The following is a 26,382-nucleotide window of genomic DNA, read 5'->3' as shown; positions in this document are numbered from 1 at the left end:
ATGGAGCTCAAACTTCCAACTGGGAGGTGAGGAGAAAAGTTAAATTTTATTGCATTTCCCGACCAACTGCTGCGAGCAGCGTTCCTTTCGGTTTTTATTATTAATTTATTAAAAGCCCGACGCCTGTCGTCTGCCAGTGGCTTTCAGTCGCTTCAACCGACTGGGATGTTCAACGCCTCGTAAACCTGGCCAAAATCATCGCCAACTGAAAATGGCAACTGGCTGTGGCAGAGGCAACTGTAGCTGTGGCTGTGGCAGTAGCAGAAAATTAAATGTAAATCCAACGAAGGCGGAGAAATCGCCTGAAAGGCAACAAACGAATCGAGCTTAATGCCCGGCAATCGCCATCAATGAGCCTTTCCACTCCCTCCATACCAATCCAATCCAATCCAATTCGCATTCGCTCTCGAGCTCTTGTGTTTATATAATTTAATTTCGAGTTGCAATCAGCTCGATAGGTTTTCGCAGATTTTCCAAATTTTTTTTTTTTTTTTGGTTTTTATGCGCACGCGGATTTAGCTTGAGCATCCACATGATTATTATTTGTGGCTAAAAATAAGCAAGGAATTTCCGTTTCCGCCTGCGGTGGCGTTTTTCAAAAACTATTTTCCACGCGATTTAACAACGAAACTCACTTTGATATCGCGTGAAATGTGCGCCGCTTATGTGTGAAAAGGGAAATTTAAATCAAATGCAGAGACAGTGAATTTTTCATAGCATACTTTAGCGGGCAAAGCGAGCGCGGAGGTCCTGTCAACGCGCTTGTGCGCAGCGGGGGGTGGTTGGGCTGGTCTGGTTTTGGGATGGCAGTTGGATCCCGGCTTCTAGCTGTCTATTTCGCTCTTTTGCCAAGCATCAACCTATTCCCGAGATGCCACGACAAGTGTGTGTGTGTGTGTGTGTGTGTGTATGCGTTGCTCACTCTTTGATAAAAACCGAAATTAATTATTGACGAGAACATTGCCGCGGATGTTGCCTTTGCGTTCGCCCGTTGAAAATTTAAAAGGCGTTCGACTGAAAGAAGCGCACACCGCCACACTTGCACTCCGCACTCCGCACTTCCGTTTCCGCTTAAAAGCACAGAATGTGTTTGCTTTGAACTAGCGAAACTGTCAACGGCAACCGCAAACTATCGGCGGTAAGAAGGACCCGCATCAGAGAAGCCCTTAACCAAGCCAGTTGTGAGCAAACAAATTAGTGTTTAATTATACATAGACAGTGCCGTGGCCAACCCATCCCAGCTCCACCATCATTAAGCGGGAAAAAATGCATCAAAGCGGCGTAAAATGAGTGAAAAATCCAGCAAAAGCCAACAGCGCAACAACAAAAAGACAACAAATACAAGCACAAAGCCAGGCAGAAAAAAAAAAAAATTGTGAACAAAAAGCGGGTCAGATACTAACCGCATTAGAGGATGCAGAAGCGTCCGAAAGCGGAAGTGAAGCGCGTGACGGGGCCGGCCAAGCCGCCACGTCTGAAGGCCGCCAAAAAGCAGTTGCAGTTCGAGAGTCCGCTGCCGCGAAGGACACGCGCCAAGCACCAGCAGCAGCAGCAGCAGCAGCAGCAGGAGCAGGACAACGACCATTCTCCACAGCAGGAAAAGCAGCAGCAACAGCAACTGCAAAGGCAAGAGGCAGCAGACAAAGTCATTGCTATGCCGGCCAGCAGCCGGGATGCGGACACGGATGCGGCAGCGGAAGCAGCAGTGGACGTGCCAGAAACAGACCCAGATCCTGCCCAGCTCACAGTGACACAGTCACAGTCCTCATCCTTTGCGGCAAGAAAGCGTCTCGCCGAGGGCTGCACCAGTCTTATGTACGCCTGTCAGCGGGGCGACATTGTCCAAGTGCTCGCCCAAATGCGCGAAAAGGTAAGATGGAAATGCACTCCAATAAAAACTTACTAAGTACTTTAATTGTTATTAAAAGAAAGCACTAAAGTAACATTTTTCATTCTTGGTTTTTAAGTTTTCATTCAAATTAAACACCCAAAACCTACTTTAGAACCTAGAAAAATTGTATTTAGAATCTATATTTTTAACTCCCTTATTTTGGTTTTAAGTGCATGCTCTGAAACTATCCAGATAGACTACTTTCGCGCATTACAACACGTGTAAAGTCCTGGGCGAACAACAAGCCCACTGCGAGTGTGTAATGGAACAGGACTTGCCGGCTACCATAAAGGATAATGGCTAAGCCGAGGCGGTCCAAGCATGACAAGTTGACTTCTTCCAGGTCCTCGCCTCTTTGGCCTCCAAAAAAAAAAATCCAAAAACAAATCCAGTCATCTTTTTTGGCCGACGACAAAGGCCCAAATCGAGGCAAAGATTCTAATCTTTCTGCAGTCACGATGAGCCGGCAGAAAGCTTAAAGCCAAAGGGAAAACCCTTTCGGAATCTCTGGAAGTTTGGTAGTGTGAGTTAAGAGGGGAGGGGTCTTTAAATTTCCGTTGCAGTCATTTCGGCGCATTGTTCACAGTTCAGAGCGCCTAATTGCTTCATAAACATTTCTACAACAGGCTGGGCGAGCGCACAACAAAGGCGAGTTGAATTTGAATGCTGTAAATGGCAGGACATTTAAAATTGACAAAATAATCCCCCAAGCTTAGTTATGCCGGCCGAATGGTGAATGCTAAATGGTTCTTCTTCCACACTTCCACTCTTCTACTCATTCTCGCTCCTTGCTCCTTTTGGCCCATCATGACCATCATTTGATTCCGTTTCGACTGGTGTCCTCGGCCGTTCATCAAGCGCCTAAATATGCCAATTTCACATTTAATTGAAATTTGAAAAGTTTTTAATTGAACGCAGATAAATTTTCAAGGCCTGCTTTCTGGCTGCTAAAGGAGCCTGGTCATGTCCTCGAAAGCCGTTCGTCCTTCATTCCTCTTGAACTTACCCCCTTTCGGGCCATAGAATTGTCATGTTGCTAGTTTTGCAATTATTCGCCAGGCATTGTGAGCTCTGACAAATGCCTTCATTTCCGGCCAGTTGGCGTGCCTTTCGTCCTGGAAATTGATATTGACGCCAAATTTGATGTGAAATTGCCCGACATTGAGTATTGCGCACAGTTCGACAGCAGCGACTTTTTGCGCAAATACTTAGATGAGTTGGGGAAATTTTGGTTGTACCGACGACGACCCCTTCTGCCAGCTTACTCGCTCATGTAATTGGCAAATGACATTTTCTGTTGGCCAACCTTGGCCGCAGCACCAAAAATAAAACGCCCTTTTTGCCCGCGATGCCAAGCAGTTTATTTGCCTGTGAAATATCGCAAATGCCGGCGATTATTACTTACTTTGTGGGTCGCGTTCTTTATGAGCCTCATAAAGTGTAACAGAAATATGGCCGCATTTGGCATTTTCGCTTTTGCCCCGCTGAAAAAACATCATTGAGCCAATGAGCGAGCCGGGGCGAAAAATTGGTTTTCAACTTATGGGCAACGAGGCGTATGCGTAATGTGAATGTGCAGTGCTTATGTCAATTACTCGACGACGGCGCTGTGTTTTCGTATTTTTGGTAAACAAAATCGTTTCGCGGTTCAAGGTTATTCAGTAAATCTGTATATAATTACATCGCCAGTCGCTGACTGATATTATTAATGTTCGGTTGCGGCTATATCCCTGTCTCGTCCTGTTCTTATTGCTCAGCTTGTTCTTTATTCAGTTATATCTTGTGCCTGCAGGACATATTTTAATTTGTCTTGTCTCCGCATATCTGGTGACTCTCTGTTTGCAGCTTTGATAAGGCCGCCTAAGCTATTAAAAGTTTTAATGTCTTTAATTTTGCCGCCTTCTCTGGCTAATAGTCGTTCTATTTATTTTTTGTATTTTTGCCAAAGAATAATTAAACAGCTCCACTTGGCTATGTCGCCTCTGCTTTGCTGCCTTGCTCTTGTGCTGTTTATTTAGCGCTTCTATATTTTTGTGAATCTATTTTAATAGCGCTTGTAGTCTGAAGGACCACTTCAACTATATATGAACTATATGACTGGCTCTCTTTATTGGATTTCTGTGTTTTCGATTTATTGCTGTGTACAACATGGCGTATGAGTAACAACTATTGCAGAGCTGCTGCCCCAAAGCTTCTTATACACACATCGGAAATATATATATATATGTACATATATATACTATATATATACAGGGACACTGGCTTTCGTATATTGTAGCACAGAATGCTAGTGGCTTCTTGGCTTTTTGAGAGCACTCAAGCAACATTCATCGACGTTGTTTACTCGCCTGCTATTGTTTTGCTTAAACTTTTCATTGATGTTGGTTTTTCCAGCCACCCTTCAATATCTTGGGCTCTCGTCTTTATTGTCTGCCTGGTCTGTCGTTGTCGTTGTTGTTGCTGCTGCTTCTGCTGCTGTTGCTGCTGTTTTTACCAATTAAGACTTAATTTCTTAGAAAATAAAACTTTTTGGCTCCTGGCATTGTTGCTGCTGTTCCTCTAAAATCCCCAAGCTCTGTGCCCGCCTTTAGTTAATGTTAATGGCGTAATTGTCCCACCTCCGCGTGTAGGTCACTTCTCGCTGTTGTTCAGCAGCTACGTGTAGCTACTGCCTTCAACTTTAAACCGCAATTTAGCCGAGAGTTCGAAGCTGAAGTTTTACACCGCAAGTTCGTAATTGTATGTCTATCTAAGTGTGCGTGTGTGCGTGTGCCGCTGCCTGGCATCCTTCAGATTGCTGCAGGTGTGAATTATTTATTTTCACTTAAGATTTGAAGCGGTGCGGTGCTGGGTCCTGTTCCTTCTTTTCACTCCACTCGCAGTGTCCCAGGCTGCTGGCCATTGGCTCCTTTTCACGTTGGTGCTTTAAGTAAAAGTTTTCGTTGAAAAGTCAGCTGCAGAAGTTGATTTAAGCCAACCGAGAGCCGCAAGAGGCTCTTTTGTTTGTTGCAAATAACGTAATAACAAAACAATCGGGCAACTTTGTGAGGTAGTGATGAATAGAGTTGATGCCCCCATTTCTGCATGTCTTGCAAGGATATTAGCAGGCATACAAAATGTCCCACATAAATTAACAAAGCTAAAATAAATATTGAAATTAATGCAACTTAGTGTTTGTCACCTCAAAACTACCTAATATTCAGCGCATACTTTTAAGGTTAATAAGGCATATACCCGAACTCAAACTTAGCAAACAGGGTATGCTGAACCTTAGGGAAAAGCAAGTGGGAATTTCGTTGCGATCCTGAGAGTGCCCCAAAAGTTGTCGTTGAAAATTAATTTGTTATTCAAAAAGCCTTGTGTCTTTCCCTTTAAAACTGAAGCACCTAGTTGTTTAGGGACTGAACAGTTTCCATTAGCTGCTATCCATTGACCTTCAGTTGGCATTTTTAATTACGCCCGTTCATAGCACTCCTTCCATTCCTTTCCTCACTCCCCTCGCTTTCCTTGGCCATTGCCGCTCAATCAACGTGCAAATTATTATCAATTTGGCCGAAATGGCGAAAGGAGGAGAACTTGGTTGGCTGTTGCAATCGGATCCTTTTCCGGTGCCTTTGCTCCGGCCACGGCTTGGTAATTTTAATTGCGATTTTTTGCCACCCTTTTTTTTTTTTTACTCGGCAACTGTAACACTGCAACTGCTCAACACGTTTGGCACATTTTGTTGAAAATTCATTAAAAATGACGTCGAAAAAGTTTGCATTTCGCCCAGTTTCCTCCCTCGCTTATTCTGTGTGAGTAGCACTGGCTTTTCAATCGTTATTTCATTTGATTTGCCTTTGCCATTGCCTTTACATTCAGATTACTTCACGGTATCTGTTTAACTTCGCAGTCGCCGTTGCAGTCATTTGAATTTTTAATTAATCGCTCGGCTGTTTGTCGAAAGTCAGGTGAGGATGGAGATAAAGCCAGAAACAAGTAGCGATTGGAATCCAATCAGCGCCAAAGGATCCCACTGATTGGATCGAAATATTTGGCCAAAAAACTGACCCCCGACATTTGCATGCGATTTCGGACAGTTTTGCATGTCTGAATACAATTAATTAGGCAGGCTGGCGAGGCCCAAACAAATGTCGAAATAAAAGTCAGCGTTACCAACGAGTTAAATTAATGGCAATGGGTGCTGGTTTGAGGTTTTCGGTCATCATCAGAAGTTTGCCCCCAAACGAGCGTCACTGGGCTAATTGAGCACAAAAACCCATTTCCAATTGGGTGGAGCCCCGAACTTTGGCCGCCGGACCATATGCGTCGGCTTAGCTGGACAGCTGTCCAATTAATTAGAAACCACCAGAAATAGCAGACGGACTATGACGAGGATGATTCTCTCTCTCGGTTGAGTCGACTCAACTGACCAAAGTTTGCATTGGCAAATTAATTACTGAAATCGTAGAAATTTGTCTTGCAATGGAAGCCCACAACTGTTTGGCTTTCGAGATGACTTCCTGGCCAGAAGTTGCCGTGCTTCCAGCTTCCAGCTCCCAGCTCCCAGCTGTCCAGTTCGGCCTGGTCAAAGTTGCAGTTCAACTGGAGTTGGAGCACATAGGATATCCGTGTATGAATTTGTATCCTCCTGCAACTCCTGCCCCCTTTCTGCGCCTCTCTGATCCGGCAACATTTTTGCTCAAGGAAGCGCCCGGCGGGCTAATCACATGAGAGGTCCGGGCAGGACCAAAAACTTTTGCCTCGGCATCCAACAATATTTGCTCCGAGTGCATAATGACAGTCAAAGTTGACACAAATGAGCATAGCTTGTTACTAATTTTAATGCGCTTCGGTGCACAGTTGGTCCTGCCATGGATGGAGGGGTGGGAGGGTATATGTCCTGGCTGGGTATTTGGGTTTCGGAGCGGGGGAGGATAGAGGATAGAAAGTTTTTGTTGCGGAAATTACTCGGAATGCGGGGACTGGCTGGTTATGCATAATTTTTAATTGACCAAGTGAAGTTCGCCAGCTCTGAGTTTCTAAAATATTTTGCAAGTTAATTCGATTTGGACAAAACTTGAGCCATGACTTACAACTTACAACTTGGCCAATGAATTATGCAGGCGACATGGACGCCAGCTCTTGGCTCTCAACCCATTTTACCCATCTCCAACCCATATTTGCCATGTTTTCAGCTGGGTCTCCGTGTAAAGTATGCATGAGCCGTGTACCCGGAATTGAATTGCCGTTAAAGCGGGAAAATTGCTCATGATGTTTAGCAAACATTCTACCACCTGAGATTGGAGATTGGCAGAGGAAAAGAGGAAAAGTGGCCGGGGATGTTTTCCAGCAGCTCAAACCGCCGGAAAAGTTTGTAGATCAAAATGAAAGTTTGCCGTTGTTGTTAATCCGTAGCACGGCATAAAAACTATGCGAAAGTTTAACTACACAGCGAAGGGAGTACAGGTAAGCAGGATTCACGATTCCCGAGGACTCTGGGATTCCGGATTCAGGATCCAGGCACCCGGATCCCGGCACATGGCATAATAATAATCCGTGCGGCAAACCTTTTGATGAGTTCAGGCCAAAGCGGATGAGAAAAGCGGGTTGGGGGGTCGGTTGGTAAAATGGCGCTTTTAGGGGGGGCCCCGAGCCAAAGTAGCTGTAAATAATTGCCAAAACTACTTAAGAATGCTGCACAGTGAAACGCTTCCTCAAGGATCAGCAGGTGGGCTGCCAACTGGCAAGGATTCGCCGGGGCAAAGGGTTTTTGCCAAAGGTAGGATAGAGATGCCGCAACAAAGAGCCCGATGCCAGCCAACTGCAGTGAACGCAGCCAAGCGCTATTGTTGCTGCAGCCGCCAACGTGGCACTAATTAGAAGTATAAAAGGTGCCACAACAACAGTTAGAGAGCAGCAGCATCATCCTTGTTCTTCCCCCCTTACTTTTCCCCTCGCAACTCAGCTGTATATGTATGAGTATATCCTTGCCACCTGCCTGAGCAGCAGTTAAGCTTTGTCTGTCGAGCATGCAAATTATAGTTGCGGCTGAGGCGTCTGCCGACTTGAGACACTGCCACGCCCACATTTTCGCCTACTATTTGTATACGAACTGCCGTTTCTGGTTGTAGATCAAAACAGGGGCGATACGCGGGGTTGCTTAACTTGGAATGCATAAATTAACGATTTTAATTGAATTGAGCACTGTGATTGTCAACAACAAATGGTTATTTTTATTGAATGATTATAAATAAATATTTCAAACTTGGAAGCATCGATCCAAATAAGGCACCACCTAAGTTGCAGTTTTCTAATTATAAAAACGGAATTATTAACATAATGAGACTTAAGCCTCTGAAATGTTTTTTTGCATACGCCCCTGACTTCATGCGGTTGCTACCTGCGCACTTTGCCGCTTACGTTAATTAAAATACATCTTAAGGGGCCGGGCAAATGTGATTAACATATGAATGGCGCATTGTGCGCATAAATTTGCCATTGAGCAGGACACTGCCTTGTGGCTTCTGTGCCCTGTGGTCACTTGACATCTTAAGCGTTGGAAGACAGGCCGCAGCGGTTGCGACCTCGAGGCGCCCGTAAAAGAGTTTCCGGTATTTGGGCGCTGTACCAGGTTTATCCAGGGGTTATCCTTCTGCGGCAGGACGCCTGTTGTGCTGGGCGCCTGTTTTCGGGCTGCTCCAGCCTTTTAATGTGCCATTCTCCAGACGCGTCACACATAATTATGGCGGATGTGCTGCCCAACGAAGCGTTAAGTCGAATTCTCGGTTCTCCTTCGTGCCCTGGCCCACAGCCACCCGGAATCCCCATGGATACCCTGGATACCCAAGCACCACCTCCACCCCTACGCACCAAGATGCCAGTTGCCATTTGCGCCCTTTCATGGCACTCAGGCCATGCATGTATTTTATTTTTTATGCATTATCATGTAACTGTGTGCTTGCTGTTATTGTTGCGGCGGCTGCGTCGTCTTTCATTATTATTTATGCTTTATTTATATTTGTACGCACTTCCTGACTCTGCTGAGCACCGCATGGAACTTGGTTTGTGGGTGCGGGTGCCTACATGCTCCTGAATCAAAGGAGTAGAACCGAACACATCCTATGACTTCTGCGACCATACTTCCATCTTCATCTACAGCTCCATCTCCATTGCCATCCCATTGTTATGCTAATGGCCTACGATATATGAATAATAAGCCCGGCCAGTGCGCGACTGCTGACCGCTGCGTTTGAGACTGTGATTTCGAGCAGATCCTGTGGGTCCTGTGGAGTTTGTCCTTTGGACGACGACGATGACAGTTGTCGCTTCAGTTATGCAAATGCCGAAAAGGAGGAAGTCGTCGTCGGGCACAAGGGAAGTGGAAGTGGTCGAATATTTGATATCTTTATATATGTTTTTCGAGAGCAACGCAAATTGTTTTCCCCTGTTTCTGCAGGTCTCACCCATTCAGATTTGCTCGTACTGTTGGCATATAAATCTGATGGCCCCTTAAGTCTCGTATGCCTGTTGGGTGTGCAAAAACCCAAAGGAATTTTTAAGTTTAGTTGTCGTTACGGCATTCCCGGAAGCTCTTAAAGGCAGCAGCAGCCGCATATGAACAACACGTGCATAAGGCTGCTAAAGGATCCAAAAGGATGAGCTGCCCGGATCGAGATGAGCAATCGTAAAATGTGAAATTTTATGTCTTCACCAGGCTAACTGTTGCTTGACTGCTTTTTTGCCGGACTGCTGCCATAAATCGTGACTCGTGCCTTTTAATGCTCACCTTTTGGGTTGTTTTGTAGCTCATTTGCCATTAATCTGGCGAAACTAAAAGCGAGATTACCAAACGCAGATGGGCTAGCTCGCCAGTTTTGTTTAGCATATATAACTCCTGGCTATATAAAGTAAATTATGCACCCTATTAGGGTCTAAAATTAAAGCACAGCTTTGTGCAGATAACATTGTGTTTTTTTTTTTAAGAAATTGTTTATTTGGACTAGCGTATCTAATCTAGGTATTTTGATCACAGCATTCGAAATAGTGGTCCAAATATGGAATGTTATACCCCGTTGAGTTCGTAATTAAATTTCCAATCAAACGGTGTTTTCAAAAAAAAATTCTATTTTTTTTTACATTTTTTTCAATTTTTGATGATGTTACCCCTTACAAAAAATGCGAAAATTTGGCCAAAAATTATTTTAACAGAGTCGGTCAAAAAGTGATTTGGTAGGTTAGTATTGGTAATTAGGAGTAAAAAACTGTAATTCTTTTCGCTTACTGACCATTTCTAGACAATTTATGCCAAAAATACCAATAGGAATGATAAACCTCGTTGAGTTCGAAAATAACTTTTTAATCGAACGGTGTTTTCAAAAAAAAGATGGAGATTTATGTAATGCATTTTGACTACAAAATATTTTCTGCTTTAAAAGATGGAGATTTATGTAATGCATTTTGAGTACAAAATATTTTCTGCTTTACTTGCTGTTCTTTTCTGAAACCTAAGTATACCTCTGGAAATTATGATCTTTCTCCCATTGTTGTGACCCCATTTTTACGCGGCCCAAGCACGTTTTATTTGTTTAAAGAACTATTAAAATGGCATAAACAGGAACTCGAATGGCGATGGCAATCGCCTCGTGTTGGCCAACTGGAATGGCGGGCAGTTGGACTGGTGGACTGGTGGACTGTTGGACTGGGTAACTGGCAGTGCCAAAGTTTTATCTGGCCAAGAGAGGGGGAAGGGTGCGGAGGGGCGTATTGGAGGGGGGGCCAGCTGGTGCTGCCCCTTTGGAGCGCATTGTTGTTGGTCGTATTTGATTATCGCATTTCATTTTGTGTCGGGTGAATGTAGAAAGTTGAATGCAAATTTGCATGACACCAACAGAAGCGGCCAGTGGGTGGCAGCTGTTGTGGGTGGTCGAAAAACGAATACGAACGGCAACAATCACACCAACCATCATCATCATAATAATAACAAAGCAGCCAGAGGAGCAGAGAGCAACAATGCCCCATCCTCAGGTCCGTTTTTATATTTCAACCATTGTGTGTTCGGGCCAGCGGAATGCTGGGCGATGGGTTGTCAAAGTTTTTAGGTATCATTTCAGTTTATTTGAATTATTCATAATCCGGACGGCAGCGTAAGAAACAAACAGCAACTCAGACAACTCCGAACCGCCCGGCCAGCAGAAAAGCTGAAAAAGCTGAAAAAGCTGGCCCAAAGATAACGGAAGCAGCAAATAAAAATCATTCATTGTAAACATTTTCCCCTTGCTGCCAAAGTTTTTGGGCAAACAGAAAACAAAAAAAGGCAAACGTAGCCGCAGCTCAAATTCGATTCAATCAACAGAGAAAAATATGAAAATCCCACAGATCCCAAAGTGCTGGAAAAAAAATGTGAACCATTTTCGGTGTAGAACTGTAAATTAAGTGAAACATTAAATATTTAACTTGGGCAGAATTAACTTTTGGGGTTTCATAACCGAGTGGTTTGCACCTGTTGAGTCCTTGCCGTACGTCCTGTGAATCCTTTGCTTCCCTAAGAGGCACTTTCTCTGCCCAAAAGTAATCCCTTCAAGTGCGCCCATGCAACACGCAAATGCCTAATAGTCAAAGTTCACCATCTTTTGTTGTTCTTGCCACAAGAGTTTCGCCTTACTTTCTTCCACAGCTATTGAGCTCTTGTTTGACTCATGCTAAAATGTGCAATAAATTGAGCACTTCCCGCGAATCCAGTGGGGTATGTTGCGGGGGAGGGGGGCTGTGGGACAGGTGAGAGGTTAAAGGTGGCCTCCACTCGTCTCACGACAGTTTTATGGCAGTCACGCGATATCCTTTGCGCGATATAAATAGCAAGGCAGCGTGCCCGAAATGTTTGTAAGAATTGAATGTTGGTTAAAAAAGCAACACAGTCAATCAATCAGCCATACTGACAAGATAAACACCAGATGCACTGGGAAAAAGGCACCTTCAGGATTAGGAAGATACAAAAATATTACTTCGAATATTATATATCTCGTTTGACTTGTCAAAACATTTAATAGGATTCAGCATTTGGTTTAAAATTTAGCCATGTTAAAGTTAGCATTCTAAGGCAAAATACCACAATTTGCCACCATTTAAACAGGAATTGTCCAAGTTTTGCACAATTGCTTTAAGAAACTTTGTAGTACCTTAAGTAAAAGTCAGTTTTGAAAGGGAACTTTTTCATTTTTTCGAGTGATGGGCGGCGAATAAAGAGGCGCGGAAGCAGCAAGAAATTAGCACAAACTATGCCGCAAGAAAAGTTAGTTGCGAAGCCTAATAAGCGGCGCCCATGGGCGCCCCACAAAACGAAAGAGGACTGTCCACCCAAGCCCGCCCACATTCATTCTCATCATCCGCCCCGTTGGCCGACGATTTGCCAACGTTTTCACTTTCACATTTGCGTGCTGCCGCTGACGTTGCTGCCTATGCCGCTGTCGCTGTCGCTGCCTCTGTCGCCGTCGCTGCCTCAGCTTGTGTTGGCGTCGCTGTCGTCGCATTGCGAATTCCTGGCGGCAGCGGGCAAAGTTTTAGCATACTTTTCGGCGGCGGCGACAGTATTTTTTGTGCACTTGACATGTTTTGACACGCTGCACGCTCCACGCGCCACGCTCGTCGCTCCTACCCGAAATCCTTTGGCCCAAAAAAGGACGAAGGCGGACCGAGGCTCCTGACTGCCAGGACGAGCCATGTTCACCGCGCCGCTGGAGTTTGATATTGTTTTGCGCGCCAAAAATGCAAGCGATAATCTGGTGAGCCAACACACCACCCAGTCCTTAGCAACTCACCACGTTGCCCAGGACAACGGCTTCCAGTCCTTTTGGGGCAGAACCCACCCCCTTCCCTTGCAATTGCACCTTCCAGGCGTCGTTGTTTACATTTGTTTACCAACGCTGTGTTGTTGCTTTAGTTACTGACCAACGGCGTTTGGCAAAAGACCATTTTTTTCACGACTGTTTCGTTTTTTTTTACGTGTGACTGCAATCATTTTTGCACGATTAACGCGAGAATATGTTTAATTATTTATTGGCCGGCCATTTTTGTGGCATCGCATTAAATGCGCTGCCGGCGGAGGTGTGATGCGTTTGGAAAAAGTAATTGCTTTTGCCCAATCAGCCACTCGACACTCGGACACAAAAGGCCTGGCTGACAACCAATCGACCGAGCAACCACACCACCAGCAGCAACAACAACAACAACAACTCGCCGGTTAAACAAACAACACAAACAGCACAAAGAACAACTACAACAACAACACTCGATGCACACACTTATATTCCACCAAAATATTTGCTGGCAATTAAGCCGGAGACTGTGAAAATTACGCGATCCATCAAACGCTGCCCGGCGGCAAGTGGTAGGGGTGGGGCAGAGAGGGGAAAGGGGACGGTGCGGGGGGCATGTCCAGATGCAAATTGATGCAATATGCAAATGGCATTTTAATTAGTTTATTAATCGGCTGCGGCCTCAACTCAGCAGGTGCAATCGCACCGCTCGGCCATAATTTTCCGGCGGGCGAAGTAATTAATTTTTGACCCCCCTCCCTCCCTCTTATTCCACTTAACTAACTAAAGTGTTTCTGCATTTTTGCATCCATTTCATCATTGGACAGCCGGAATTGCTGCGGCAGCGGGACCGAAGCCACCGCAACGCGCTGCACTACTGTGCCGTCCAGGACTCGGAGAGGAGCAAGGACCTCGTGGCGGCCGCCAGCATTGCGATCGCAGCCCCCGAGCTGCTGGAGTCGGCGGACGAGGATGGCTTCACGCCGCTCCACCTGGCCGTCATCCAGGGCAACCTGGCCATGGTCAATCTGCTGCTGGCCAACAAGGCGGAGGTGAACGCGGTGGACAATGAGGGCCACTCGGTGGTGCACTGGGCCACAGGTGAGTGTGAAGCTGCCAACGCACCAAAGTAAACTTTTCATTCTAATAGAGACTAACAGTTCTATTTGTTTATATTCCACTATTGTACTGTTTTTTTTTTACACAAAACCTATTGATTTAACAGCCATTTTTATTGGTTGTCCATGAGTAAACTATTATTGTTTGAACTATTTTATTTAAACAACAATTTGTTTAACAGCAGTTAACACTTGGCCTAGAAATATTTACATTGAACTGACCAAACAAAAAGCTGCAGTAATAGCATTACAAATACTGCTGCAACAATTGGTTTAGCACCGCATGAATTCTCGAATTAATTACAACTAAAAAGTAACTCATTTGTTGACTAGAAATTAATGGCAATTAATCCATGGGCACTGTCATGAACTATTAAACGTGATTAATGTTTGCGGACAATGGCAAAAAAACATTCTAATTAACTTTGGTTATAGTTGCAAACATATGTTGATGGAAATTCCTTATCATTATGATTTAATTTATACAAATATTTTTCCTATACTAATTAGACTTAATGCATACTATGTTTTCCAGTTTGTGGCGAGGTGGAGTCCTTGCGAGCGGTCCTGGCAGCAGGAGCCAGTGTGGCGAAGCCGGACGCCAATGGTGGCACTCCGCTGCACTATGCCGCCCAGATGTGTGGCGCCAGTCATGATAGCAAGCAGCAGGCCAGTTCCAGCACCAGTTCGAGACTCTCCCTGGAGATCCTGGGCATCCTGCTCTCCCATCCACAGAGCAGTGTCGATGTCCAGGACAAGGATGGTCGCCAGCCGTTGCTGTGGGCCGCATCAGCGGGCTCGGCGAAGGCAGTGATTGCCCTGGTCAAAGCGGGTGCCCGCGTGGAGTCGTCGGATAAGTGGGTTTACCAGGTTGGCTTTCCTGATTTCATCGTTAATGCTTTCTTGTAATGCTTTCAGAGATGGCCTCACTGCCCTGCATTGTGCTGGTTCTCGTGGACACACCGAGTGCATTGATACCTTGATTGGCCTTTGTGGTGCTCCCACGGATCTAATCGATTCCAATGGCTGCACAGCTCTGCACTATGCCGTAACGTTGGGCCACGCAGATGCCACGGCCAGATTGCTGGACTTGGAGGCTGATCCCAATCGCCAGGATCGCAAAGGACGAACACCTGCCCACTGCGGCTGCTCCAAGGGTCAGTTCGAGACCTTGAAGTTGCTGAAAGAGCGTGGTGCCAATCTCTGGCTGCGCAATGCCAAGGGTGATCTGCCGCTGCACGAGGCCGCCGCCTCCGGGAGAAGGGAGCTCCTGGAGTGGCTACTTAACCAGCGGCCCAAGCAGGTGAACACCACCAGCAATGATGGACGCAGCCTGCTGCACATTGCGGCGGCCAATGATTACACCGACATGTGCAAGCTGCTGCTGGACTACGGAGCAGATGTGAATGCCGTGTACCGGAATTCACGTGGATTGGTCCTAACCCCACTGGATGGAGCTCTGCAGCGTGGTCATCGCTCCACGGCCAAGTTCCTGCAGGCCAACGGCGGTCAGCCGGCGAACAAGGTGCGATTGTCGAGCAGAAGGACTGGGAATCCCTTTCACGAAACGAACGCCACTGACATGGTGAGACCCCTGAAGTATGTGGAGAAGGAGGAGCTGCACGATCTGCGCAGCTCCAAGAAGTACGTGGTGTATCTAAAACGCTCCGATTCGGATAATGGAAACGGAAATGGTAAGGAGGACGAACGAGATGGGGATTGCAGTTGCTCGGAGCAAACTTATCGCAAGGAGCAGCGATTGAGGCACGTCTGTCGACGGCACAAGAGAAGGCAACTGAGGAGGCGCACCAGCAGTTGTGGCGAGTCCAAGCACGAGCGGTGCAGCGAGATCTGTCGCTCCAAGAGCAACATCGAGATTCGGAGGCGAAAGTCCAGGGAGCGGTATGCCAGCTCCAGTGAGTGGGAGGAGGAGAGTGCGGAGGACTCCTGCGAGAACTGTTGCTACCACAAGCGGCAAAAGGATCGAGTGGTTAGCCGCAAGCGTTCCACGTCCTCCAGGAAGTCAAAAAACCGAGACAACAGCGACCGGGACGAGGAGAATCACACGGCACACTCATCGCCGGAGAAGGGTTCGCGGAAACCACTCACTGTCAATGGGGATCACCAGGCTGGAAACGGCAAGGATCAAACCAGTGTCAAGGAACGACCACCATCCGCCAGCAGGCATCAAACGCCACCCACTAAGGAGGGAACCTTCATCAAGTCACCAACACAGAGCGCTCAGAGTGAGAAGTCCGTACAAATGGATAACCTCTTGGTGGAGGAATCTCATGCTGTTGAGCTGACAGATGAGGAACAGGAGGCAGCCAAGTCAGTGGTCACACAGGTAGACGTGCATCACGATGCAGAGGAGATTCAAACTTCCAAATCTTCCGAGGAAGCACCACCTGCAGAGGAAAATGGTAAGGAGGAGCATTCGGAGCAGGAAGTCAAGCTCCAGCTGAGTGAGGAGGAGACGCAGTTGGTCTCGAAGGAGGTGGAGCAGGTGATCAAGATAGCAGCCACTGCGCTGAGCAGCGAGTCCAAAAGCTCCAGTGAAGAAAAGTATGTCGAAAAGGACCTACCCAAAGAGGGTCAAGAACCTGGGAAGCAGCCGGAAGAGGAGGCTAAGGAACACCAAAAACCTGCAACCCCATCTGCACCAGCCCCTCCGCCAGCCACACCTCCACCAGCCCCCAAGGAGGAAGCCGCAAAGCCACCACCAAGTGCCGCAGAACAACCACAGCCTAATGCCAACAAGGCCGACGGGATGGAATCTGCGGCTGTGGAGCCAGTGTCTGTTGGCAAAAAACCCGAACAGATGGAGCAGGCAGCAGCCAAGCCGAAACCAAATACCAATCCTAGTCCCACACCTCCGCCCACCGCTGCTCCACCAGCTCCACCCACTGCAGAGCCCAAAAAGCCACCGGCAGCACCACAGCCACGCCCATCCACAGCCCAAACGCCCACGCCGCCCCAGCCGGAGCCACCGCAAAGGGAACAGGAGACGAGGCGCTCTTTTACACTCCTGCCTTCCGATTCGGCGGACGATGACCCAGTTCTGAATCCAAATTCAAATCCAGCTGCCTCGGCCTCCGATGAGCCGGCCGGTGAACGGAAATCGAGCTTCCAAGTTCTGAAAAGCGATGACTCCCTGGATGAAAGCACCAAAAGACCTGGACGCAAGGTTGACTACGAAGCGGGCAATCAGGTCTTTAAGGTGGTTAGCGATGGGGCGTCTGCCGTCCAGCTGCCCAGTGCCGCGGAGCTGGAGAAGATGGACTACGAGTATGAGGAGTACGAGGACGAATACGATGATGATGAGAGAGATGGCATTGATCCGGAGCACGATAGTGCCTTGCGTCGCTTTCTCAGCAGTGGCAATCGACATGGAGTGGGAGCAGGAGCTGGAGCAGGAGCAGCCGGAGCAACCATGGCGGATGACGCTTGTGAGGGCAATGGAAGGAAGCGACGCCTCAAGAAGCGCGTGCGCAGCGGCAACAAAACGCGCAGCAATTGGAAGAACTCTCAGGATTCGCGCGATGGCAGCAACATGGCTTTGGCCACCACCAAAGACCAGGACTCGGGTTTCGAGCCCAGTCCGCGGGCAGAGCGCAGCAAGATACCCACACTGCGCTCCGCCCACACTGCCCACATGCCGCGTCGTCCCATCTACGCCACTTTGGATGGACGCTCCTGCAGCAGCCGCATGGAGAACCGCAAGCCGGGCGACAAGGGAGCCTGCGACATGGGCGCCGTCACCCGCTCCATACAGCGCAATATTAGGAGGTGAGTACACTGAAAAAAATATAAAAAAAAACTTAAAAAACAATTGAAAGGGTTTCAAAACCAAGTGAAAGTGTGCAAAGCAACATAAAGAACACAGACACAATAATAACTCATATTAAAGCGAGTGACTTTAGTTTAATCAAAGAATTTGATGTTAATTCAAATGATGGTTTCAAAAGGTGCTCCGGCTTTGAAGAAAATAACTTCAAAGTACTCGAGAAAATATGTACAAAATCGATATATGCAAATGGCTTTCGGTAATGGCAACTTATAAATTATCCGATTTTTCGCCGGTAAACGAGCGATGGAAGCGGTACAGATTGGCCGTGATTGAGGGTAAGTTGCGGCCTGGTCACGGGCCCGGCGGAGTTGATGGCGAGATTCATTCATTTAAATTAATCTGCAGGCAGTTAGTGGCGCCAACGAAGCTGCCTTTTTGGCCGTAGATTTATTTACTTGATGCTTGATTTTAATCAACTTGAATGTCGTCCCACTGCCCGGCACTCGCATCGCATTATATCACGCGCGCACTTCGCCTCTACAGTTGCGGCCACGGGGTCCTCTTAATGTAATCAGACTGGCCGAAGCATGCCGCCTTAAAGTTAATTTAGCCAGGGATTTAATAGCCCAGGCAGCATTTCTCATTTCTTTTCTTGGTCCTTGTACGAAGGATCTGCCTCCATTGTTGTGCTGGTCAGCAAATAAATTGCCCAGCTTCCGTTCGCCATAAAAATGGGCGCTTTAAAGTTGTTATAATGCGGTTAAAGGCAATAAACGCGGCATTAATGTACATTTTTCGTGTACTTGAGCATGAACTATGTGCTGCTGTACGTGGATTTTAAGCCTCGAGGATTAACGTTTATGATAACAGGTGGATGAGGTGCTTGTGACACATTTATTGGTGACAACAGCTTAATTCGCTTATTCTTACGCCCTATCTACTGCCTTAATTACCTCAACAAATGAAAAAAGAAAAAATATTTGGCCTGGCCATTCGAAGCGTAAATCATAATTTGGTCAAGTCCAGAGCTCTGTGGTAATGTCCTGGCTGATTTATTCCAGTGCCCTCGAATGGCCCAAAAATCTCCGCTGCCAAACCGCGCTTGTCATTAGCCGTAATGCTCATTTCCGGCAAAGAGTTGCTCATTTTAATTAGCCAGCTGCACGGAATCGGGGCAGAGTTCCGGAGAAAGTTGCGGAGAAAGTGGTGAAAGTGGCGAACGGTTGCGGGAAAGGATGCCCACCTGCGGTGGGATATTTTGTTTATGCGGAAACTTGAACAAAATATGAAAATTAGCCGCAAGCAAACAGTCGTACTCGCTGTGAAGCAAAGTCTTTGGCTCCGTTTTACAACTCACTAATGCTAATTGTAAATGGAATTAGTGCAGATTAGCGAGAGCATTTTTAGAGGTCCTCGAAGGCAAGGACGATTAGCATTTCTGTTCGCTCTTCGTTTGCCGCGTTGTTTCTGGAAATCCTTTTGTGTGCCTCCCGGGGATTTCCCCGCGCATTTTGGCCATAGACTCACACTAGCAATTAAAGCCAAACCTCGTGTGGCACTGATTTAATTTTGTCATTCATTTTGGAGTTAGTGTCACGGATCGATGTCGTAAGCTGTTGCTCAAACTTAAAAGTCAATTGTATTTATTTATGGTATTTGCATAAGCCGGGACCGCCAAACTTAATTAAAAAGCGTAAGCTGACTTTTATTAATTTTGCTAATCTGCCTTGTAGCCCATGAATAAATTTGCAAAACATTCACCGAGAAAGAAAAACAAAACAAAACAATAACGTAACGAAAACAGAAGCGAAATCCGGCCGGCGAGCGCATTTCATAAATAATTCTTTCCACTTGACTAATGAAAATATTTAACTCGGCTGTTTGCATAAGCCGTAGCGAGAAAACCAAAGCGAAACGCCAGGAAAACGCGAGGAAAACCGGGAGAAAACGGTAGATAACTGGAGAAAACCAGCGCCATGTTAAGGTTTCGACAAATACACGGCGTATACCCAATATACGCAATATACGAAGTATACGCAAAACCGAAAGTCAAACAAGTGTCTTGCTCAGCAACTTTTCGAACAAGTTCCTCAACAAGTCGGCGGGGTGAGTCAATTAATTCCAGAAGACTATATGGTTGGGCATCCGGGGGGTGCGGGGTGTGGAAAATCCAAATAGAATTTACTTCGCCAAAGTAAAAAAAAAAGGGAAATAAAAAAAAAGTAAAAGTAAAAAGTGAATCCATAGCTCCCAGTCGAATACTTTGTGCGGTGGATGGGTGTGTGTGGGTGTGTGTGTGTGTGTCGACCAGAAAAATACCATGAAAAGTGTGTAAATAGAGACTTTATTTTGTTTCGTATTTTTCATTTTTCATTTTCCATTTTCCATTTCTCGTTTTATTTTTTGCATTCGCATGCTTTCACACAGAGAGACCCATCCGGGCAACTTTATTCTGTTCTGTTCGCTTTGGCTCCGAAGAGATTAAAATTTTATCTGACGCATAAATTAAACAAATAACTTACCGTTGCTGCTTGTTGTGTGCGAATTTTGCGTGTCCCAAAAGCAGCAGCAACAGCAGCACAGGTGAGATTTGGGATTTATAATGTGCGCTCACGTAATTGACGTTGTTAAATATTTGGATTTCGTTTTTCGTCCCGAAATGACCCGACTCCAAGTTTATCTCTTGTCCTTGGGCCTGATTTCCTTTTTTTTTGGTTTTTTGGCAGAGCGGGTGGCGTGATGGAATTAGCCATATTTGTTCACCGACTTTAAAATGTTGATTCTATCATCAGTTGTAGTTGCTTGGGAAAATTCATTAAACTTTGAGCGATCAGCTTAAGTCCTAGCCAACCGATTTTCTTGGTTGGCTTTCCTCGCAAATCCAGACAGCCAGCTCACTCGGCCACTTGGCCAAGTTGAAAGTTTGAAGCACTGGCTCAAAAATATATAGCCGTAATGAAAAATGAAGCGCTAAAGTTTTCGTGAGCCGCAGACTTTTCGCGAATTTCCAAGGGGGTGCGACTTTGTCAACACTTTTGGCGGCCATCGATTTTCAAATGGGAGTCGTCTTCCGTGGTCTACAGTTACAAACTGGAAAACCTGGTAGCTGGGCACCCTGGATATGCAGGTATGCTGGTATGCAGGCCACGTCATTCTGGATCCTTCGGCGTGTTCGTGGGCCAGCCATTAACACTTGGCAAGAGGTTCGCGCAACGCTTTTGTGCTGCTTGTGCGGCACAAATTGCTGGCGGGCGGGACACTCGTTGTTGCAACTTGTGCAGCGCTTAATTTCTTTGCATTTTGTTGTCGTTGTCAGTTGGAAAGTAAAAGCTGCGCCTATACCAGCGCAGTGATGGTGGTGATGATGGTAGTGATGGTGGTGACGGTGCTGACTTTGCCGCCGGCGGGTTTTCCACTTCATCCACTTTGCCTGCGCACTGCGTGCACTTTTTGCCTGTCACATTTGTGTCGCAAACAGGAAGAGGTGGCACGTGGGTGGTTGGGTGGCACGTGGGTGGTTGCTGGGTGGCACGTGGGCGGCTGTCAGTCAGTGGGTCTTACGGCCGGTGGGACAGTTGGTCGCTGCGAGCGTTGCAAGCAGTGGAAAAATGTGCCACACAAAATCAACGCGCACAAGAAAATGAAATGAAAGTTGTACTAGGCGAACGTAGAGCGGAAACGGAAATCAGTGGCAGTGGCACAGGCGATGGGCGTGGCGGTGCGGCGGGAAAGTGGGCGAATAAAAAAAAATATGCCAAGGACAGTATTGCAAAAAGTATTTGCACAAAGCGAAAGACTTGCAAAGAACTCAAGCGCAGCCGAATGGAGCCAAAAGCGAGGCGTAAAATTGAAAAGCGCTTCGGCAAACAACTGATGGCGATGGTGAAGATGAGGATGAGGATGAGGATGGTGGCCAAGATGGGCCATGGCCGTGATGATGATGATAAAGACGGCAATGAAGATGAAGGCGACGATGACGATGGCGATGGCGATGGCGATGGCGATGACCACCGATGATGACCACTGGTGAGGCAGCAAAACAAGCGGAAGAACGCTGCCGCGCTTTGAAGTCCGTTCTAGGGGGATTTCGCTGGGCTCCTTGGCCAATTTATTACGCAGCTTTTGGCTCACAAGGATTCTTACCTATTTATTGCCTGCCTTTTCAGCTATCCAACCATCCGACCAACCAACCATCCATTCCACGAGCAATGAACTTTTGTTTCAAAGTCAAATTGTTTTGCATAATTTCGCGTAGCGCAGCCAAGTGGCGAGCAGTGTCAAGCGGTCTCCTCCTCATCCTCCTCATCCTCCTCCTCATTTCCAAAGGCAGCTGCCGTTGGGTAAATAGTTTTCCAAAACGCCGCTCCAGCTCCGCCGCATGTTTTTTTTTTTTGTGCACTCCAAGTGCCCTCGACAAATTTGCTTAGTTTTTTCGGTGAATGCGCCGCTTCTCTTGCGAAAAGGCGAAAAGGCTCGGACGTCATTCGTTGATTTAGAAGAGTCCGCTGGCCCGCAGTCGAGTTAAGGGAGCAACTTTCGAGGGGGCACCCAAGATGCATATCCTTAGCCGCATCCTTGTGCCCCTCAAGCGCTGAAAATTCGCTGTTTACCTAATTTTTAATGAAATTTCTAATAACATTTTATGGCTTAGAGGGCGCCGTCGGTGGCTTTAATTTGACTCGCTTCGTTTATGCTCGCTTGCTCCTCTTTTATTTTCCCCGTCCGTTCCTCAATTATTAATAGAATTTTTTCCGCGTACGCACTTTAGTATTTTTGAAATTTTAATAACATGATGCCTTTTTATTGCGCTACGGCCTGGATCCTGAATCCTGGAGTAAGCGTAGAGGAAGGTCCTTTGTCAGCTGAACAGCGGGCGGCGAACTGCCTTTGTCTGTGACTCGCGAAATATCAAAATGACAATTTACGTACATTTGCTAACATTTATTTTGCAATGCCCCGGCACACTGATTCTTATTCTCATTCGGATTCAGATTCACATTCAGCTTTAGATTCAGAATCTGCAGATGATGGGGACAATGGGGAACAGGCGCTGGCACTTTTTGTTCATGGCTTTCAATCTTATTCTTCATATTACAGATATTACATGGAGCGCAAGATCTTCCAGCATCTGCTGGAGCTCAAGTCGCTGCAGATTCGCTCCAGTAAGCTGAACGAGGCGGTGCTGGTGAAGCGGGCGGTGGATGACTACCACAAGTCCTGTGTCCTTTTGGGCGGCGAAACGGGCACACGACTCAGGCGCTACAACTTCAGCGAGTACACGTTCAAGAACTTCGAGCTCTTCCTCTATGAGACGCTTAAAGGACTCCAGCGTCCCGGCACCAACAACTTCCAGAACATCAACGAGGTGTATGAGGAGGTGGGTCGCTGATTAAGTGCCGCTCATCCAGCTGGTTCATCCAATTTTTATCAAATTTTGCATACCATTTTCAGGCGGAGCGCCGACTCAGTCCGGATTACAATGCCTACGAGAAGGCGCTGCAGTGCACCACCAAGACGCACCGATGTCTCCATGCGGCCCATGCCTACACGGGAATACCTTGTGCCGCTTACAGTAAGTAGTCTAAAAAAATAATATCTTAGCCTGTCTAAAAGTTCACAAGCGAACTATGCTTAGCTATCTAAAAAAACTTGGCCGATATTAAGCATTTTTAAAGCAGATTTATTAGTACAAAAGTTTTTAGTTAATACAATTTTTGTTTATTTTCAATCATTTCTTTATTGATCATACTATCAGTTATCAAATTTGTTTGTAGCAAAATTGCTTACGTATTAAATCTGCAATACCATATTAAAGTAATTAACTTAAGGACTAGTAAGCATAGCAGTTAGATACAAATGTGTTTATATAGCAGAATGAATATTACGTTAAAAGCTACGCAATCGGCTTTATTTAGATTGGTAAAATATAGAACTGACAGCACTGACAAATTATTCAAAGACTCGGAATATTTTTGTTTTTTGGTTTTGGCTTTGGATTTTTCTTTTTTTTCCTTTGCTGCCGCATCTTGCTGCTCCGCCGATTTGCTCGAGGGCCTTAAACGGCTCTGTGCAAGCGTGAAAAATGGCACCAGACAGACTTTTGGCCGGGCCAAAGAGTCAAATCGCCTGGCCGGCCAGCGGGTTGGCAACACTTTCGCCGGGAAAAAATGGAGAGTGGGTCAAGCGGGAAGGGAGCGGACAATCGGACAATTGGACACTCGTATTCAAAGCATCTACTTGGCCGGCTGCCGGGCATAAAAATATAAATCCTAATTACGAGCAGTTTATTCAGTGCGGGGGCAAATTAAAAAAAAAAAAAAGTGTTCTCGACCCGGCTTTCTGGATTTCTGGCTTTTTCAGTTTTTATTACGTCTTCACTCGCCTGCTTCACTGCTGGTTGCTGGAGTGGAATGCTGAAAAGGATGCGTCGGGCTTATGCCAAATTAAAAACGCATTTATATTACCGCTCGCAACCGCTCGCTTTCATTAACGTGCCCTTGTTGCTGCACAGTTATTTTGCTGAAAGTAGCTATGGTAATCCCGTAGAGATGGCTGCTAATCCGGCACCCAGAAATGGGTTACCAGGAAGCGCCACCATTTCTTATTACCAGTTATTTTTTGCCCATGCAATTTAGCTGAGTGTTGCACCTGCAGGATCATCAACTGGAATCATTAATCTAATGTGTGTCAACGGTTCTTTGCATTTGCAGTACCCATGATGAATCACCACACGATGCCAAAGTTCGGCTTTGGACCATACAAGAAGACCGGCAGCGTGAGCAGCTTCTTCCTGCCCAAGATCCTGACCAGCGGCCGCGCCTCCAGCGGCCGAATGGGCGGCATGGGCAGCGCCAGCGGTGGACGCTGTAACCACAAGGTGGCGCTGGAGTTGTCGCACGGCAAGAACAAACAGCTAATTTCACTGCCCGCGGAAAAGCTGGACAGCAACAAACGATATTACGTCACGTTCACAGTGAAGGACTCCTCGGGGCCATCGGCGTACCAGCAGCAGCAGCAGCATCAACAGCATCAGCAGTGCGGCAATTCCGCGGGCGGCAAGTAGCGCCCACCGGCGGCGTACTTGCCACATGCGAGTGCGTATACGTAATGTGGCGCACGGTGCGTATACGCCATCGGCCATCATCCGCGGGTTCCAGCGCCCGCATCTACAGGCTGCATGTGCCACTGCTACTGCTACTGCTGCTGCTCCAAATGCATTAAAACAATGCCATCGCGCAACATTTTGTGTCGCTGCTCCCGCCGTTGTTGTTGCCATTGTTGTGGCCACCCGTTGTCCGCGTTGCCTTTTTTTTTCCATCCGCTTCCTGTCCTGATGCTGTAGTAATGCCACGGAAAATGGGCACTTCTGCAGGGTAGACCGTATATTACTACCTATTAGGTTAACAAAATCAAATGTTTTCATCTCTTAAACACCAAAAATTCTTTGGCGTCTTAAAAAAGAGAATCAAAAAGAACTTATTTAAATTGTAACTTTCATAGCTTGCTGCTTATTTATATTTATTGCTGATAACAGGTAACTTTCATAGCTTGCTGTTCAAAACTATTTATTGCTGATAACAGGGTATTTGCATGTCCAGTCGATAGCCTTATAGCACCGCTGTTGTTTCTGCTGCACTTTAAGATGGCCAACTGCTGATAATGGATGATGGCTCTGCTCTGCGGCTGTCAGTTGAAGTTGTCACGCCAGCAGCGATGCAGGCAGCAATGGCAACGGCAGCGGGAAAAGCAAAAGCAAAAGCAGAAGCACCAGCAATTGCTAAGGCAACGGCAGCTTAAATTATGTGGTCCTCCAACCCCGGACAGTTCAGATGTTCAGTTGTTCAGTTGCTCAGTTGTTCAGTTGCTCAGTTGTTCAGTTGCTCAGTTGCTCAGATGTTCAGTTGTTGGGCTCTCCAGCTTCGCGCTGCGTTGTTTGCCTGTATTTCGTATTCTTTTTCGCCGTCCGTTTGTTTGTTTGTCCGTTTGTTTGTCCGTTGGCACTGCCGCTGCGCTTTTATTTCAGTTTTTCATTATCATTTTTTGTCGCAGTCGCTGGCTCCTGTTGTTCGGGGGGAGGAGCGGTGGCTGGCATGCTCCTAATGCCGCAGATAAGCGTTGTTATTAACGCTCGGCTTACCAGGACTAGGAGACAGGCGTGAGGACATGCCGCCCATCGTCGCTTTTGTCCACAGAAAGGACATGCAGGAGGAGCAGGGGTAGCAAGAGGAGCAGGGGGAGCAGGAGGAGCAGGGGGGACAAGAGGAGCAACAGCAGGAGAGCAACAGCAGCAGAAGCTAAAGCAGATTCAGAATCAGCGAATGAATAAATGTAAAATATGTACCGTGCATTTCTTTGGCATTTCAACATTTTTACTTTATTTGCAATTTTATTTACTTGTCTCCTTGTGCGCTGAGTGCGCCCCTTGCATCCCATTTTTCCCTACCATACCATACCATACCATACCATCGCAGCCAGCCAAGCCATTCAAGCCGTTGTTTGTTTGTTTGCTTACTTGGCGCTGAGTGCATTGTAAATGGAGAATAATTGCATTGCATACAAAAAGCGTCGCGATTTTTAAATTGTATAAGCGAACAGGAGCAGCATCATCATCAGCAGCAGCAGCAGCAATAGCAGCACAGGAGCAACAGCAACGTGCGCCGTAAAATGATTTCTTTAAATATCAAATTATAAGAGCGGAATGCATAATAAATTCCGCACTTTGAAGAGTTCTCGTTCCGCATAGACCTAAGGCAGCTGTTGCAAAATAAACGTTGAAAATGTCTAAATTGA

General features: G+C 46.6%; 1 protein-coding gene across 3 annotated transcripts; it reads left to right on the top strand.

The window, feature by feature from the left end:
• Window positions 1-26,382, top strand: LOC6538269. Of its 3 annotated transcripts, XM_039376934.1 has the most exons (8): window positions 1-1,138; window positions 1,216-1,870; window positions 13,512-13,785; window positions 14,338-14,659; window positions 14,721-17,591; window positions 22,690-22,969; window positions 23,044-23,164; window positions 24,303-26,382. In XM_039376934.1, exons 2-8 carry the CDS (start codon window positions 1,415-1,417, stop codon window positions 24,653-24,655), a joined length of 4,677 nt encoding a protein of 1,558 aa, XP_039232868.1. In that variant the 5' UTR covers window positions 1-1,138; window positions 1,216-1,414; the 3' UTR covers window positions 24,656-26,382. The 3 variants fall into 3 exon arrangements, with proteins under 3 accessions (XP_039232868.1, XP_002098796.2, XP_039232869.1); XM_002098760.3 differs by having other exon boundaries at window positions 1-1,870; XM_039376935.2 differs by lacking the exons at window positions 1-1,138; window positions 1,216-1,870 and adding an exon at window positions 12,457-12,651.

Source organism: Drosophila yakuba, chromosome 3R, assembly GCF_016746365.2.
Source record: "Drosophila yakuba strain Tai18E2 chromosome 3R, Prin_Dyak_Tai18E2_2.1, whole genome shotgun sequence".
Classification (NCBI taxonomy): domain Eukaryota; kingdom Metazoa; phylum Arthropoda; class Insecta; order Diptera; family Drosophilidae; genus Drosophila; species Drosophila yakuba.
Note: the sequence above shows the minus strand (reverse complement) of the source record. Positions and strands in the feature narration are given on the sequence as shown.